General features: G+C 36.6%; 1 protein-coding gene across 1 annotated transcript in view; it reads right to left on the bottom strand.

Moving 5' to 3' along the window:
- Positions 1–744: 744 nt before the first annotated feature.
- The window catches only part of CENPE (centromere protein E), a 35,853-nt gene continuing 19,717 nt past the window's right edge, over positions 745–16,880 (bottom strand). Inside the window, exons 28-44 of the mRNA XM_083835600.1 lie at positions 16,704–16,859; positions 15,613–15,834; positions 14,586–14,748; positions 14,155–14,381; positions 12,758–12,895; positions 11,668–11,868; positions 11,439–11,585; positions 9,638–9,850; positions 8,278–8,487; positions 7,582–7,791; positions 6,137–6,358; positions 5,322–5,525; positions 4,640–4,752; positions 4,028–4,125; positions 3,367–3,529; positions 2,629–2,888; positions 745–1,724 (exon numbers count right to left, since the gene is read on the bottom strand). Of these exons, the coding sequence (XP_083691726.1) occupies positions 1,627–1,724; positions 2,629–2,888; positions 3,367–3,529; positions 4,028–4,125; positions 4,640–4,752; positions 5,322–5,525; positions 6,137–6,358; positions 7,582–7,791; positions 8,278–8,487; positions 9,638–9,850; positions 11,439–11,585; positions 11,668–11,868; positions 12,758–12,895; positions 14,155–14,381; positions 14,586–14,748; positions 15,613–15,834; positions 16,704–16,859 (3,045 nt within the window). The 3' untranslated portion in view covers positions 745–1,626. The remainder of the gene's footprint in view (positions 1,725–2,628; positions 2,889–3,366; positions 3,530–4,027; positions 4,126–4,639; positions 4,753–5,321; positions 5,526–6,136; positions 6,359–7,581; positions 7,792–8,277; positions 8,488–9,637; positions 9,851–11,438; positions 11,586–11,667; positions 11,869–12,757; positions 12,896–14,154; positions 14,382–14,585; positions 14,749–15,612; positions 15,835–16,703; positions 16,860–16,880) is intronic.

The raw sequence follows: 16,880 nt of genomic DNA, 5'->3' as shown, positions 1-16,880 counted from the left end.
ACAGTGCAGTGCTGAGTTCAGCAATGGTATTTAGAACTTGTGTATTTTTAGCTAGCAATCTTTAAAAGCTTTCCATGACAAAGATTTAGAAATATGAATGTTCACAACTTCTTAGTAGTTGCAGTAAGTGGCAGTTTTCAGCTATTCAAGGTGAATAGATAGTTGGGTCTTCAGTAAGGATTTCAGAAGTACCCCTGTCAGGTAAACAACCCTTGTGTTACTCTTCCAATCCCACTAACTGCAGTGCATCCAGAAAAATGATGATGTAACCATTTGCTTATCAGTCTGGCTATCCCAAAATGAAGTGCTTAGGAAGAGATCTGGTAACATTCAGAGCTTCATTCCTACAAAATAAAGACGAGACTTTTGATACAAAAGTCTTTGTTCAGTATGACACTGACGTTTCATGATGATGATTTCATTCTTAAAGGAGTTCATCTCAGGTTATGAGTGCCACATTTCTTCTAGCTTGGAGGAAGGGAAGGATCTGTCTTTTAGACTTAAACATTTCACGATAGAGCAGAGATTCAGTTAGAAAGAATTAAACAAAACACTGGTGACACAGATTTGTGCAACAGTAATTCGCTGCACAAACTGACTGCAGAAAGCTGTAAGACAGACAAGAAGCATAATAATGATGAAAGTGGTAAGATTACTATAAGACTTTTTAGACTGAATATTATAATCAGCATCCTCAAATCATAGCATCATGTGTCCACAAAACTGAAGTGACCAGCAGAAATATTTTGAAATACTGAACACATTAAAGTTTATTGTCAAAACAAACCTTCTTATACAGGACATAAAAAATAAGTTTCAAAATTCAGGTAAGCAGGATAGTAAAACAGTCTGCCATACAGCCCTGATTGTACAATTTGTTTTTCACTCATTAGAGTAACTGAAGCATCAATTAAATCCATTGCTTACTGTTTGGAAAAAAATAATCCAGATGTCCAACTTCAAACAGGAAGTAGAAGTATACTCAAAGATGATACAAAATACAAAGTTATTCCTGGCACCATAATTGACTGAGCTGCAGAAATATTGTAAAGAGTTTAAGAGAAATCCTTGATTTTGTGCCTTACAAAACAGAAAACGAGTAGCTTCAGTTGCAGTGCCCAACACAGAGGTTAAAGTTGTGATAAAAATGCAGTTTCCACAGTCTCAAAAAAAAAAAAAAAAAGCATAAAACTTCTATACTGAGAAACAAAAAGTAACTAGTGAGAACAGTTCTTTCCAAATCAACAGCTCTCTGAAGATAGAAACCACCCAGACAGGACTGTTGCAGGAATGCCAGAGAAGTTTGAGAAGTTTCATAGTAGATTAGTTTGTGATTCATTCCTGTGTCCATTTTTCTTCAGTATGTTAGCTTTTTTTTCTTCGCTATCCAGAAAATAACCGAAGAAGAACATCAGCAGCAGTTTGCAGGCAACATGACTGCTTTTCAATTTTTGTTCTTGTATTGCAGCTCTTCCAGCTGGGGGAAGCAGCAGCTCCAGGACAACAAGGGAATTGCATGCTGCCAGAGCTCTTCCCACAGTTGATGATTTAACCTGAAGGAACTGTCTTCCATAGAGGCAGATTCTGGATGTTACCACTGCAAAGGCAGCTTACAACAGAACACCTTTACTGGGTAGTACAATCAGGGGCTTTATCTTTCTCTGAAGTTCCAAACCACTGCTTCAGATATTCTTCTGTGGGCTCTATTCCTGCAGGTCGCGTATCTATACAGAACACAAGAATATTACAGTAATGCTTTCCCAGTTTCACAAGTAGTACGAATACAGCAATTTAATCTTGACTAGGGTTTTAGGAGTCAGCTACCAAAGCTGGCCTCAAAGAAGCATGGTGTTGCTAAGAAGTCTGTACTATTATTAAGTTGCCATTATTAAGTTGGCCATCACAAGAAATGGCAATGAGTCATTCTTTCTGGAAGCCTGCCATTAATACCTTGAAAACTTGTTAAGTCTTTAATATGTCTGCTGGGGTCTTATAGGAGCTTCTAGACGCGAGTTGATGAGGGCAGTAGTGTTAATATGCCAGCACTGATCACTAGATTTCCCCAGAAGTTACCAGGCCAGAGATGAGACATCCTGACTAGGGCAGCTGTCACCGCAGCTGGAAGCTGCCAGACTAGCAGATTTCACGTGAAAAGACTAAAATCGACCATCTCAGCAAAGAAATTTAGAAAAAAAAGTTAACCAGCAGTTAACTCTGAATAGATGACTGAGCAGTCTATGAGAATCAGTTTTGCCAGAAGCAGGTACTTAACTCAGGTAATGTTAAAAAGCAGAAGATTCTATAGCATCATCGATCTGGTAGGAATGACACTCTGCCTAGTCTCTTTTTAAAGTGATCGATCATCAACACTTTCACTGCAACAAAAGAAATGGAACGTTTGCCTAATCTTCATGAATGTTTTAAGTATTTGGGTGCTGTACAGCACATACAATCTTTTTGGCACCAGCTGGTCAGCCCTTCAACAACATGCTAACTAGGCATTCAAGAACACTGTTTCCATGAGAGTTTCAGGACTGAATGCAGAAAGTACAGGACACCTACTTTTACTAGAAGACCACTCCTTATATTTTGCCTCTCCTAATCTTAATCGGACACCACATTACATACCTGTTAGTGTACCTAAGTTGGAATTATCAAAGAAATTTGTTGGACACGTCAGTGGCAGAGGCTTTGATGCATCTTGAGTCACAGTTTCCTGAGAAATAGGCTCTTTGAAGGGTGAATTTTGCTCTCTAAGGGAATATGACACTGTCTTCCTTGGAGACCTTGGTACTGCCTCTCGCGTAGTCTCTCTCGAAGATCGTTCTTTCAATTTTAGGGCTCTTTCTTTCCATTTTCTAAGTTCCTCTTTCAATTGAACCTCATTACTGAACAGGGAAAAAAAATCACCAGCATTTAATTATGAAAAACATTAAGCAATTCTTTTAAGTAAAGAAAAATTCCTGACAAGACAGTTCCTGTATGACAATTCCCTTGACATACCACAGACATGGCAATGCAAGCCCCCACCACGTCCAAACGTGTATTCTTAGTTTTGGAGGCATAATTTTCTTTTTTCCTTCCCAAAAGCTAAAGAGATCCAAACAAAACGCATTTTCCAGTTATTGATAAAAGCATTTAAAATTCCATTCTTATAGAAGAAAACAATTTAAAGCTTAAAAGCCATCAAGAAATATATATGCATACACACATCACTACCTTTAAAAGTTTAGATTTGCTAGACTCTTTCACATCTTAAAATGAAAAGTTATTCACTTCTACAGATTTCCAGGAAAGAAACTGTAACAGTATAGGTTAAATAGAAATGACTTAGTTAACATGGTTTTTTATTATCTTTACGCTTACCTTAGTAGAAGGTCATTTTGTTTCTTCAGCTGCAAGTTCTCTTTCTGTAGCTTCACTTGTTCAGATTTTAAAACAAGTATTTGTGTGCTCTGAACAATACCACTGCCACCACCACAAGTAAGGGGCATTTGGGATTGCTGAGGAGCTTCTTTTTTAGACACCACTAGAAAATAGTTTTATACAAATGTGTGTGTTACTTGGTCAGTGTTTAAAACCAAGTTGATATTTATCTTAGCCATGCTTATACAAAATTCCTTCCTGTAGCTTTGTATGTAAAACCTCACCAGGTTACAAGTATCATTACAACAGCTATCTTTTAAACCCACCATCAGAAATCACACTGCCAGGGAGATATTAAGAAGCTTATATGGTTAGTTATATCATGATTAGAACTAGAGAACTAGATATGGGAGCATAACCCACCACAACTGCAAGCACAATCAAAGAAATAACAAAAACAAAACCAGACAAAAACTGCTGTGATTCTAATACAGTGTGTGTGCAGGTACTGTGTTTTAGCCTTCCACCTCTTCCAAAGCATCCAAGCCTTCTCATGTCCTTTTGAGGTAAAAGGCCTGCATGTCAGCCTAGATTTTAACCACACAACCTTAAAACTGGATGTTTAATATGAAACAATCCCTTATATTGATCTGGAATTTACCAGTAACATCGTGATCTTGCTGTACTCTTCTAAGTTCTTCTTTTAGCTTTCTTAACTGTTCTTCTTGGTGTTCTGCAAGAGCTTTATAATTAGCAAGTCTATATTGGTGGGCAGGGAGAGGGAAGAAGAAAAACGTTAAGCTTAATTATTAAAGTTGCAAGAGACCTAGTTTGATTTTCAAATGCGTTAACAAATACAAATATATTTGAAGTAAAACAAAACAAAAAAACTACATCTGGCTGTCAGTTAGATTTTAGCTAAAGTACAGAAAAGCAGAAGTTAAGCTTATGTTATTCTCTGTGCATCCTTTCTCTCCAGTGAACCACAGAGTGCTCTCCATTGATGCTTTCCCCTCACATTCATCAGAACAGTTGTTTGATTTATGGCTGAGCATAGGTTGGTTGAGAAATTTTGGTGGGTGCATGGGGATGGAGGTTATTTGGTAATCAACCTGACTGAGATGCATACGGCTTTTACTTTCTGTGGAATGCAGCTATAATAAAAACCTAGTAAACCCAAAGCTGAATGCTCACTTCTCATTCAGGGGTGTGGGGGTTAGGGAAGAGCTAGCAGTTAAAAACTCAAAAAAAAAAATAATGCACTTGAACTTACTTCATATCAAAAGAATTTGATTGCTTCATTCTTTCCATATCATATTTTACCAATTGTGTTTTGAGATTATCAATTTCTTCTTTGTACAACTCCGCACCTTTATTTAATTTTGCCTGAAAATAAAACAAGACACCTAGTATGAAGAAAGGATTGCTATGTAGCAATGAATATGGGGACTGCTTGCTTTGCACCTTTACTGCAATCTGCCAGAAGTTGCAGGACAGAGCTGGAAGCAGAAAGTTATTCTGGAGTAAGAATGCCCATATCACCAACTAGTACCATAGTACCATAGTACCAGTTGCTATCTTAACTCTGGTGTAATGAATGCACTCACATTTTTAGCAAGTTTTGCTGACTTGCTTGCAGATGTAATCTGGGAATCTTGAACTAGCATGCAAATAGATTATGTAGAAAAAAACAGCCCATGCTTCGGTTTCAAAATTTGAAGTTTAAGAATGTTTCAGAAATACATCATAAGTGATAAATCCAGCTTCTAATACCATAACATGGGTTCTAAATTTTGTCTCTGAAAGCTGCACTGGTAACATGTGAAACAGCACGCTACAACAGGTGAATAGAGTGCTTTTCTCTAAGAATACCATACAGAACTACAAATCGACTTTGCAGCGCTCTCTGCTTGCCTTGCTGTGAGAATGAAAATAAAAAATAATTTGACTCATACCTGGAGACTCTGATTTTCTGTTAGGGCAGTGCTGAGGCACTTCTCTGTCTCATTCAGTTTGTCTTTCAGCTGGGTGAGCTCACTTGTAGCTGCTTTTACTTTTATCTGTGCTTGTAACTTATTTATCCTGTCATCTTTTTCTCTGACATTTTTTTCTGCTTCATTTATTATATTTTCCAACTTTTGGATTTTTACTTCCATAGCCTGTTGAGATATACCAACCAGTTGTACCAAACCAAGAGTTATAACAACATCACAGCACAGCACAGGATAATATTCTTAATAAAAACAAACAAAACAACAACAAACAAAACACGAATTCCTATACAGTCTATAGCATTGTTCTGTTTTATCTGTTACTATTCTGGAACATTCAAGTCTAAAAAACATGCTTTGAACACAAGTAACTTTGACATTAGAAGTATGGACAGAAGGAAAATGAGTGTGCAATCCCCTAGGAGTCATGACAATTTTTATCCAGCTTCCAGTTTGACACAGAGAATGCTACATATTTAAAGAATATCACATTATTGGAACCTATACTTCAGAAATAATTGGGTGCATTTAGAGAGATTTATAAACTAACATCTGTGTGTGTGTATGCACAGAAAATAGCCCATTAAATCACATTACAGGCAGAGCTCAAACTTCCACTTTTGGAAAAAAAAAATGTAATCTACAAAGAAAAGTCCATTGTGGGCCAGTGTATTGTGTGACAGATTTACAGTCATCAATCTTCATTTTCTTTTCAGTTTAAAGTACTCTCACTTAGAAAATAATCATTAAGTAAGTTTTCTTTAGAAAAATATTTGTACCTTTTTATCTTGTTCTGCAGCCTTTAAGTGGTTATTAAGTCTGTAGTTTTCTTCTTCTAACAGAAGATGAGCAGAGCCACCAGGGGCCAGTTGTTTCTTAAGGGTGTTTAGTTCCTGAAGCAACTCTTCAGTTTTCTCTTTTCTCTGTTTCCATTCAATATCAGCATTTTTACAGTAGTTGGAAGTTCTGTCATTCAACTCTGAAGTAAGTTGAAGGAGCATCTGAAAATAAGTAATGAAGAACAGATAAAATTTTTGAACCAGCTAGAAATAAGTGAAAAATCAGGAAGTTTCTTAGCCTGTATTAATTTCACATTCTTGTCTCAGTGTCACATTTGAAGACAGTTATTACCAAAAATGGAATTACTAACACTCAAATGATCAGAGGGCTGGAGTACCTCTCCTACGAAGATTGAGAGACCTCGGGTTATTTAGCACAGAGAAGAAAATGCTATTTTTGTTGTTGTTGTTTTTGTTGTAAAAGCTTTGATTCACAGAATGTCTATCAAAGAATTCTTCCTAACAGCCTGTCAGCATTGGGAAATCCTGTAGAAGTCAAGGCTGACAAATAATTCTACAGAAGCAGCTTAACTCTTTTTCAATAGGCTAAGAGTGAGTCACAACACGTGCAGAAGGAGGATGTTGAGCTCTTCATAATCTAGCTGAAAGAATAGTACGAATAGCCTGGTAACAAGCGTACGCTGGAAGTCAAGACAACTGCTCTTAAGAACTAGTCAGAAGGTAAAGGATTCCCTCCCACAGCCTGTTTTCCAAGAGGTGTCTGATGTGGTTATTAAAAGATGTAATCTCATGAAATGCTCTTCATGATGCACCTCAGAGAGCAGAACAGACTTTTTTCCAAATTGTGGGTGGTATAAGGAAGAAAGAAAAGGGAAAGTACAGCTGAAAGACCTCTAGGATAATTTAACTTTCTGAAGGTAGAAAAGGTGTGAGAATGTTAATTACAATTAAGCTTTATCAAAAAATACAACAAAGAACACTTCAGCCATTTTAAAGGTGGTTTGAAAAGAATGGAATTTTGTAGGCAGAAAGCCTTGAGAATGTGATTGCATCAGGCTGCCAAGTTCTGCAAGGAATGTTGTAATAACAATTATGAACCTACAGTTCCTAAGATTCATTCTCTTTAAGAAAACCACACACAAAAATACCACCACCACATACACACGGAAAACTATCACCCCAAAAGTCTTTTTAAACACAAGTTTCCAAGTTTGACTGCAGGAGGAAGAAAGCCTGTAAAAATCTTCCAAGTATTCCTACATTTTACAGCTAAATATGCCTATATTAAGTGCTGCTGAATAAACTAAAAATAATTAAATGAGTAAACTTTAAAATAGCCTTTTGTGTTTGTTTTCAACCAGATTACAGAGGTACTTGCAGAGTGCTTACACAAAATGTATTTCTTATTCATTAACTTAATTTACCTTTACTTTTGGAGTCCAGAAGTTAATGACTTGTAAAAGCCTTTCATTATCTTTTTTTAACACTTCTTTAAGTTCTTCTGCATCATAGTGGAGTCCTGAACAAGCTTCCCAGAATTGTGTTGTTTCTTTTCTATCACTTTCTTCCTGCTGTAACTCTGTCTCTATGCTGAGAAGTTCACTTTCCATTTCTGATATGTCTTTGAGAATATTCTGTATAAAGAAGAGATCAAGTTTAAGCATTGCCTTGATAACTACAAGTTTAATATAAATTTTGCCCCCTTAGGTCTCCATATTTACAGTAAGTCTGTTTTAACATCTAATTATACCATATTTGCTAAGCTAAAATGGATTTTGCTATACCTTACTGGGAAAATTAGAAAACAATCCACATTCCTGGGGGCAGGTGGGAAGGTGAAAGTAGAAAAAAAATGTGTTAGTAAAAAGTTATCTAATTGCTTCAAAAATCATCTTAGGATCAGGTAGTACGTATTCTAAAGGGCAAATCAGTAAGAAACACTTCATAAAACAGAAAAACCATTTTATAGAACTGGTAGCATTAACAAAATGTCAATTCTGTTTCCCTCACCAAATGAAGTTTAAACAGATGAAAACAATGCCCATCACACTAGCACAACCACGTTACATCCTGTCTCAAAATAAACGAGTCTCTGTCTGAAAAATTGTTTCAAACGCTACCTCTGCATCCGAGTGCAAACTCTCCAGCACTTCACCAACATTTACCACTTGAGAAGGTATTTCATTCTGGTTCAAATGAAACTCCTTGAAACACCGAATTTGAGCTTGTAGCTGATCTTGTTTTCTCTTTTCCTCAAGCAATTCCATTTCATACTTGTTAACAGTAGCATGATACTCCCTTTTCTTTGAGCAAACATGAGTGAAATGAAACTGTTGTAGAAGCACAGGACATATCAGTGAGTATGCTTTAAAATGCTACCTTGCATCCAGCTAAAATTCCATATTTTATAATTCAGTCTACTTACTCTCCTAGCAAATAGATGTTTAAGACAACTGAAACACGACTACGAAAACTAAGTTCTCATGTCATATAGCAATGGCATGTGAGACTTTCAGCTGGGTCAGCATTTTCTTTTTTAAAGGAGTCCACAAAAAAATAGCTTAAAAGGCTAGAACAGCCTTCTACGCATCTAGACTTTGAAAACCAAAATAGTTTTGTTATACTGATTTTATCCTAGAGTTGTTAAAGTTATAGAAAATCACTGTGCTAATTTAAAGCTTTACTCTAGCCGAGATCACTTAAATCCTAAACATCTCGAGCATAAAAGTTGAAAAGCATCTATTGAAAAAAGAAAAACATTAAATAGTCTATATGAAGTTAGGAGATCATGTTCTTCAGAATATTTGATAACATTTTTAGTTAATAGATAATTCTAAAATACAACTATTTGATATTTTTATTACCAGAATTGTCACCCCATCATTGTTCCACACCCCCACCCCTCCCAACCGAAACTTTCATGGTAAATAAAGAAACTGAAACAAAAAAAAATACTGTATAGTTTGATGTGCTTCTGTTAATGACAACAAATTCTCTCTCAATTCACCTTAATTTTTCCTGATAATTGGAATTTGTTTGTCCATTGAACTACAGATTGGGGAAGGTCTGCAAGGCCATAGAAGTTAAACTACTTGGCAATTTTGCAGAACAAACATACTTCTCCAAGGCGTCTTGCACACCCTTCCTCTCCAATGAAATATGTACTCAGGGGTCCATAATTTCATTTACGGAGCACAGAATACTTCTTTTCACACCAATGGAAATGGATTAACACTGATGAAATATTGCTGTGCAAAGCAGCTGAACTATAGTCAAAAATTAAGGTTAGCTAATCTAAATAGCTCCAGTTTTCCAGGATTGTAATGGGCTTCATGAATGCATGCCTTACGGAAAACAAAAATCAAAGCTTGAGCATATATACAGAATCCTTGCTGTTAGTACTGAGAGCTTATTGGAAAAAAAAAAGCATGAAACAAAGCAACATGAAGCATCCACATACTCAGCATTTTAAGTTGGTACCTTGAGTCTGTTCAATAGATTCTGGAGATGACTGTTTATTTTCTCATTTTCCATTTGAAGTCTTTTGACTTGCTTACTTTGTTCTGATGAAAGCTGAGTCAGTATCACAGCTATCACTGCTTTCTGGCTATTCAGTTCGTTCTTTACATTAAGAGACATTGTGGAGAGACATTCATACCTCTTCTGCATACTTGGGAATATCTCAAGAAGCTCCTAAATACAAATTAAGTAAATTCAGTGACAATAAAGAAAAAGAGTCATTAGCTATGAACAGCAGCTTTACATCAGATTCCAGGTTAACCCCTACAGCATGTTTTGGTTTTACAACAAAAAAGTTAATAGGACTAAACATTCAAGTTTTGACTTGCCGCAGGAGCATGACAAAAGCACTGAAGCTGGGTCTGAAATGAAATTTGTTGCCTGTTCACAAGTTTGCCACTGGGACTGCCCTCTGCATGGGGTTTGAGTTGGTCTCCTGGGTCCTTTTGTGCAAATCATGAGCAGGCCTCATAGGGCAAACAAGCTTCGAGGCACTCCTAGTGAGCTGCAGCTCAAATATGAGATATATGAAGCCAGATTACACTTTAAGGCACATGTAAAAGACTAAATTAATTGGCCAGTAGTACCTGTACTAGAAACAGACAAGATCTTTCTCATTACAATACCTGTTTTCCCCCCATCTTGTGCACTGAAGTAACGCGTGCTTTTTCAACATTAAAAGGAAAGAAAGCTTTTATACAGCAACCCAGAACGTTTTCAACAGCCATGAGTGGCTTAGTCTCAGTGTACCACTGTGATGACTTCTGTGGCAACAGTAACATTTTACAGAACAAACTCCCCCAGGGTAGTTAAACTTTCTAGCATATATTCCCATAACCATGGAATCCTTTTTTTTTTTTGTACTGGTACATGCACACACATCCACAAACACTAATAAGGTAGTGAGAGAGGCTGTGCTAACATAGGTTTAGCAAAGTAATTTAAGTTTTTTTCCCCCTCCCCTAAAGGAGTTTCAGACTCATTGTTTCTACCTGCAAAAGAGGTAGGAGCTCCCCAGCAACCACTAGGAAAGCTCCCAGCTACAATACTTCCCTCATTATTAGTTCCTACTGCTGGTATAGCACAGAAACAGTGTGAATGGAGAAAGCTACATGACTGTTTCTCACTTTCATTCCTTTCTTTATCACTTCTGGTGCTAACTGAAGCAGCCCTCAGGGTGCTTCTGGCAGGTATAGAATGATGCCTGATTGTGCTGCACAGATGTGCAGACTGCAATACGATGGTAATCTCTAAAGTATTTCATACCTTCATAAAACTGGATTATTTAGGCTTTTGATAGTTTAGTAGTGGCTCTTGCATTTGTGAGAAAACATACTCAGGATTGTTAATTAACAAAGAATTAGAGGAACTTCTTATTTTGATGAGAGAAGCTATTTAGTGAAACCAATTTAATGGAAATCAATTTACTCTTGGGGTGGGGATGCACAGAAGAGAGGACTTGAGGGATTTTGAAAAGAAAAACAAAACAGGGAAGCAGTTCCAAATAAAAACTAATTGGTGATACAGGTGACTGGACAGTAAATCAAGCGAGATGTCTCAATTGAGAAGTTCAATTTAACATTCCCAGGACAGGATGCACTGTCACTGAAGAGCAACCACAAACCAACCAATCCTGTGGTTTGTAGTATCTTAGCAAGACATGCAATCCCATTAGCACATGATGCATAGAAGCAAAGTTTATGCTCCGGAACAAGTGGTACTAAGTTTTAACATGTACCCTTATGTAAGCAGGGTAGTTTACCTTAATTTTCAAGGTTTTTGCCTTCAGGCTGTCAACATCCATCTGTTCTGCGTTATCCAGTGCATCCACTTGAACAGACATGTCGCTCAGGCTTCTCTCCTTCAGTTTACTTAGAGCACATTCCAGTTTAGCACTTGTTTCAATATACTGAAATAAATATATGCATATTTAAGTACCATTCAAGAAGGTAAATTATTCATAACTTAGGTATGCAACTTGCAACACCAACCATCTCAGAGTTCTTTTGCAATTCCATCTTGAGCTGGTCCCGCTCAGCCCTGATGTCCTGAAGAAGTTTTTGTAGCTCATCTTTTTCTTCATTAATTGATGAGATTTGTTCTTTAAGTTGAAAAGAATGACTAGTTCTTTCAGCCAATAACTGGTCTTTTTCACTTGATACACTATTTAGCGTCTCAGTTAACTGTTGAATCTGTAGTGATGGAGAAAAACAAGAAATGTGTTTGTCCTAGTCTGTACACTTCACTATAAAGTACTAAAATTAGTTGTGTCAAATACAATTTCCAGTAATTCTAAAATTCACATTAGCAGCAAGAGAAGTTTAAAAATAAATTTCAGTTTTCTAATCACTCAGAAAAAATAAATAAAAGAGAAATAGCATTACATCCAGAGAACTCTACTTTAGTCAACTCTGGTTTCCACTAAAGCAAGAGGAAAACATGAAACAGTCAAAATGCATTTACATTACAAGAAAATAGAAATAGGAAAACTAGCAAAAGGCAAAGACAATTCCATTGTCCATCTATCTGTTCTAATCATTTGATCAATAACACATACGCTAGCTTGAAGCAATCCGTAGTTATACTGTTTGATCTACAAAGGAAGAGTTTGACAGGTGAAAAGCAAAGAAGTGAAAAACTGCAGAAAGATTGAGCTGGGAAGAGCTAAGTGGCAATATTTGCTGAATAACAGACAGTTTGAAAGTGTGCAAAGCACCAAAGATTTGAAACCCACTTAAGTTCAAAACAGTCTATGTGGTGCCTTTTAAAGTCCCAATGAACACATACAGAGTTACCATCATATTAAACCTGTACAAGTTGGACAAATCTGTGTCCATTCTAGTGGAGCAGCCAACCCAGCTGGCTATAAGGTTGACATGAGTCGAGAATGGCACTTCTAAATATCACTAAACAAACATTTACAAAATCCTCTCTCATGTTCATGCTTATGTCACACAAAAGTGATAGGCTGACAATTTAAAATTAAATAGGGTTTGTCTTTAGCAAAAACTTAGCTCTTCAGGGATAAAACATCAGAAAACATAATCATGGAGTAGCTAGCTGAAAACCAAAACTCCTCACCTTATTTGTTAGGCTGTCCTCTAGAATCTCAGACCTCCTCTGAACCTTTAACAGATGTTCCTCCCTTTCTTCAGCTTTGATCTTCTCATTGCTGAGGAGTTCTTGCTGCCACTTCAATTCCTTTTCTGTTTCAAGAATCTGGAGTAAAAATAGAAATTTAACATATCAAAACTGAGATCTATGAATCTACTTCTAACACACAAGACCACTCAATATTTCATAGGAGTCAAAATACTTCACAGAAACAGAAGGTGCTTTAGTTGAAAAAGTTGCAAATTTTGTCTTTGAACGTTTCTCCTAAATAAAGCCTACCAAATTAGAATATTGATAAATCCTCAGTATTCAGTGTCAAGAAGTATACAGAATATGCTACAAACATGCTTTGACTTATTTTCTGCAATCCCTGTTTCAGAGATGAGGAACACAAAGCAGAGATGTAACATGAGTGGGGTTCACATTGAGAACTATCTAGAAAATAAATTCTAGACCTAACATGGAACAGCTTTCAGTCAGACAGTTGCCAAAAATGCTTTTAAATTACCTTTGATTAGCTGTTACAGGACTAGCACTCCTTTCACTAGATTTCCAAATTTCAAATGAAGTTCAAGTTTTACAGCAAGGCAACAGATACACTAAAATAGACGAATTGGAAAATACTGGTAGCACGCGTAAGAAGATTCTCTGCCTACCACAGATCTGAATCAACTACAGATCACTGAGGTGATTTCCCTGTCTGAACAAAGACTGCTGCTCAATGGACACCACCCAACCAATTCAATTGTCATCTTCATCGCTACAAAGTCAGAGTGGTTGAGTGTGGAAGGGAACTCTAGAGATCATCTAGTCCAGCTCCCCTGCTCAGACAGGGTCACCTACAGCGTGTTGCAGAGGACCACATCCAGGCAGGTGTTAAATGTCCCCATACAAGGACACTCCACAGCCAGTCTGGGCAACCTGTTTCAGGGCTCTGTTATGAAGCTACACCTTAACCAGAAGCAAAATAAAGATACATAGAGAATTTGTCTGTTTCAGTGTCAGCTTTGGAACTCAACTACAAAACACACCACCAAATTCATAAAAGTGCCCATTAAGCATTTTGGTAGTTACTTCCATGTTTTCTGGTTCTTCATTATAAGAAATAAACAAATAAATATAGAAGATATATATATTCTAAATATAGAATATTTTAAATAGTCTCAGATTTTTTGAAAGAATACATCTTTGCATAAATCCTTAATACAATTCCACATGACAGGAGTTAAAGCATACCAGTATCTTCAATTTGTACATATAACACTAATACTTGTAAGATACTATTTCAAGACAGCTTCGAGAATCAGCCAACCTTCTCTCCTAAACATTTATCGTTATTATACTTTAATCAAAAGATAAAGCACCTTATCAACACTCTTCTGTAGGTCAACCTCCAGATTGTTCTTCTCTGCTTGAACACCTTCCAGCATTTTCTGGAGCTGATCTCTCTCCTGTGCTAACAAATCACATTGTTTCTCTAGTTGTTGAAGTTCATTGTCTTTATTGTTTTCACTTTCAGTCTTTTCTTTTAGTTCTCCCAGCAGCTGTTGCCTTTCCTTAGTTACCAAATTTAAGTCCTCATTCAACGTGTCTATCTACAAAAGTATTAAAAAAACAGTACAAACTCAGCACATAGAATTTATCAACAGGATGTCACGGTCTACTAGCAAAAACTCATCTATCAGACCTGCAAAACAATACAAATTAAAACAGGTAGGTAGGTACCTGTTATTACAATCAGTCCTTCAGGGGACATTCTCTAAATCAGTTTTAAGAGTTGCTTTTGTTAGTGTACTTGCCTTTTCTTTCAGTTTGTTTATTTCTTCAGTTAGTTTTTCTTCAGTGTTTTGCAGTTTCTCTTCTCCTTCTGCTAGCAAGTTCTTCTGAATATTAGCTTGCTCTTTATGATGCTTTAGTTCTTCCTGCAGACTTTCCATTTCTGCCAGAACTTTTAACAACTGCAGAACAAAGTGTTACATGGCTGATCACCCAGTATGTCTTTCTTAAATTTTACTTACAATTCTTGGGGCAACTGTCACCAGTTAAAGGAATATTTTGTCAAGCTGTGTTGTAGCAAGATCTACAACTCTGAAGATCTGATGTTAGTTAACTGATTTTAGTTTTTAGAATAGTTGGTCTATACATACTTAAAAAGAGACCAGAGGTTCTATCTGAAGTTCACTCAAATTCATATGAAAGCTTTTAATTCTCATGAAAAGCTCTGCAAATCTTTTAGGAAAGATTTACCAGACTTCCTTTTACTTACTTACTAGCTTCATTTTTGTTGACCACACCTCAGGTTAAGTTTGTCTGAAATACTGTGTCAACATAAACATATTTTCATGCAAATACTTGGAATCTTGAAGTGCTACTCTGCCCCAAGAACAAGACATCAGGAAGGAGAAATGCATTAGATACTTTCTTTTCCAGGTTTAGCTTTCTCTTTGTCAATTTATTCTGGACTGAAATAGGTAGGAGACTTAAGCCCTTTGATTTCTGTAAGCTTGTATTACCTTTACTGTTCAGTGCTAAATGCAAAGCTACTGGAGATGAAAAATGTAACAGAAACTTGTGGAGTGTTTGTCCATCAGGCAACAAACAACTGTGGCTAAACCCAGAGTGGCACAGTGACCAAACGGGTGGTGAAGGAGAATTAAGAAACAAGTTCCAAAATCAAGATTGGATTAGTAAACTAAATTTAGTTTACTGCTTCTGAGAACAAATGAAGAAAGGAAGAGATACTCAACAGGCTTCATGACTGAAGTAATACAGTAGCATAACATGTCTTTCAAACAAAGATTTAAGGAGATTTTAATACATACTCTCTCCTTGCTTTCCTGACAGTCAGCCTCTAACTGGTCTCTTTCTGCTTTAGAGACCTCTACCATTTGCTGTAGTTCATCCTTCTCCTGATTAAGTAGAGCAATTTTCTCAGGCTCCTGACAGACGTGCTCATTCATTATTCTTTCAGTCTGTTCTTTTTCTGCAAGTAGCACATCATACTCAGAAGAGACACGAGTCAGGTTTTCAGTTACTTCAGCGAGCTGAAAGAACAAATATCTGTTATTAATACTGCTGACCATTTCCAGCACAGGTGGAAGTAATTTGTTAGTTTGGAAAAAACATTACCATGCTAATTTGTTTTATTTTTTTTTTTGTCCCAGTAATCAGGTTGATATAAGAAAAGTGCTACTGGCTCACATTTCACAAGCATTATCTATCTACATGCGTTCTTATAATGGGATTATTTTACAGAAGACATGGCCATTAGTTTACTAAGGTAGAAAGCAAAGGATGAAAACAATTTTGCTTAAAAGTTAGAAGCACTGAAGTTTGATTATCTCACTGGCAAAAGTGTGTAAAAATTTACAATCCACTATAATTCTACAAAAACTACTCCATTACTGTATCTGCAGCAGATAGGCTTGATTCTAACAAGCGTTAATGTTTTCTTTAAAGACCCAGTAGCTTCAGATATGAAAATAAGTAGACACTAAGTTTATGAATAGCTTGCTCTTGAACTCGCTGCACTAAACTGCCATTTAGTTGCTCGAGTATCTTCAGAGTCACATAGCTGAAAGACAGCATGTTATTAGAGAAATGTTAAAAAGTTTAAGACTTAAAATAAATTGAAGTCAAATAGCAGCATTGATGTCTAATGTTCCACCCTTCAGTACTAACGCATGATTTGGTTATAAGGGTTGTAGCTTACAGGTCAAATTGCAATTTGGTCGTCTTTTCACTGCCTCTATTTTTATGGCTTTCTTTTGAAAAGCAATACAGGAAAAAAAAAGGTAAAAGCTTTTAATTAAGTTTTATTACTAGATTTATTGAACCCTTTCAAACTGAAGTCTGCAGAGGCCATGGGTTGCCCAATCTTGATAGAAATTTTATTTGCAAAACTACATCTGACCTTCTGCTTCAGCTCAGTCGTTTCCTTCAACGCCTCTTGCACTTTCAGGAGTTGACCTTCTTTCTCTGAAATACTTTCTTTCAGTTCCACAATGGTCTCCTCGTGTTGTCTGATAGAGTTATGAGCATATCTCAACTCTTCCTGCACAGCTGAATTCTGCGGACACAAAATAGTTAA

The sequence above is a fragment of the Anser anser genome (genome assembly GCF_964211835.1).
Source record: "Anser anser genome assembly, chromosome: 4".
NCBI classification, from domain to species: Eukaryota; Metazoa; Chordata; class Aves; order Anseriformes; family Anatidae; genus Anser; species Anser anser.
Note: the sequence above shows the minus strand (reverse complement) of the source record. Positions and strands in the feature narration are given on the sequence as shown.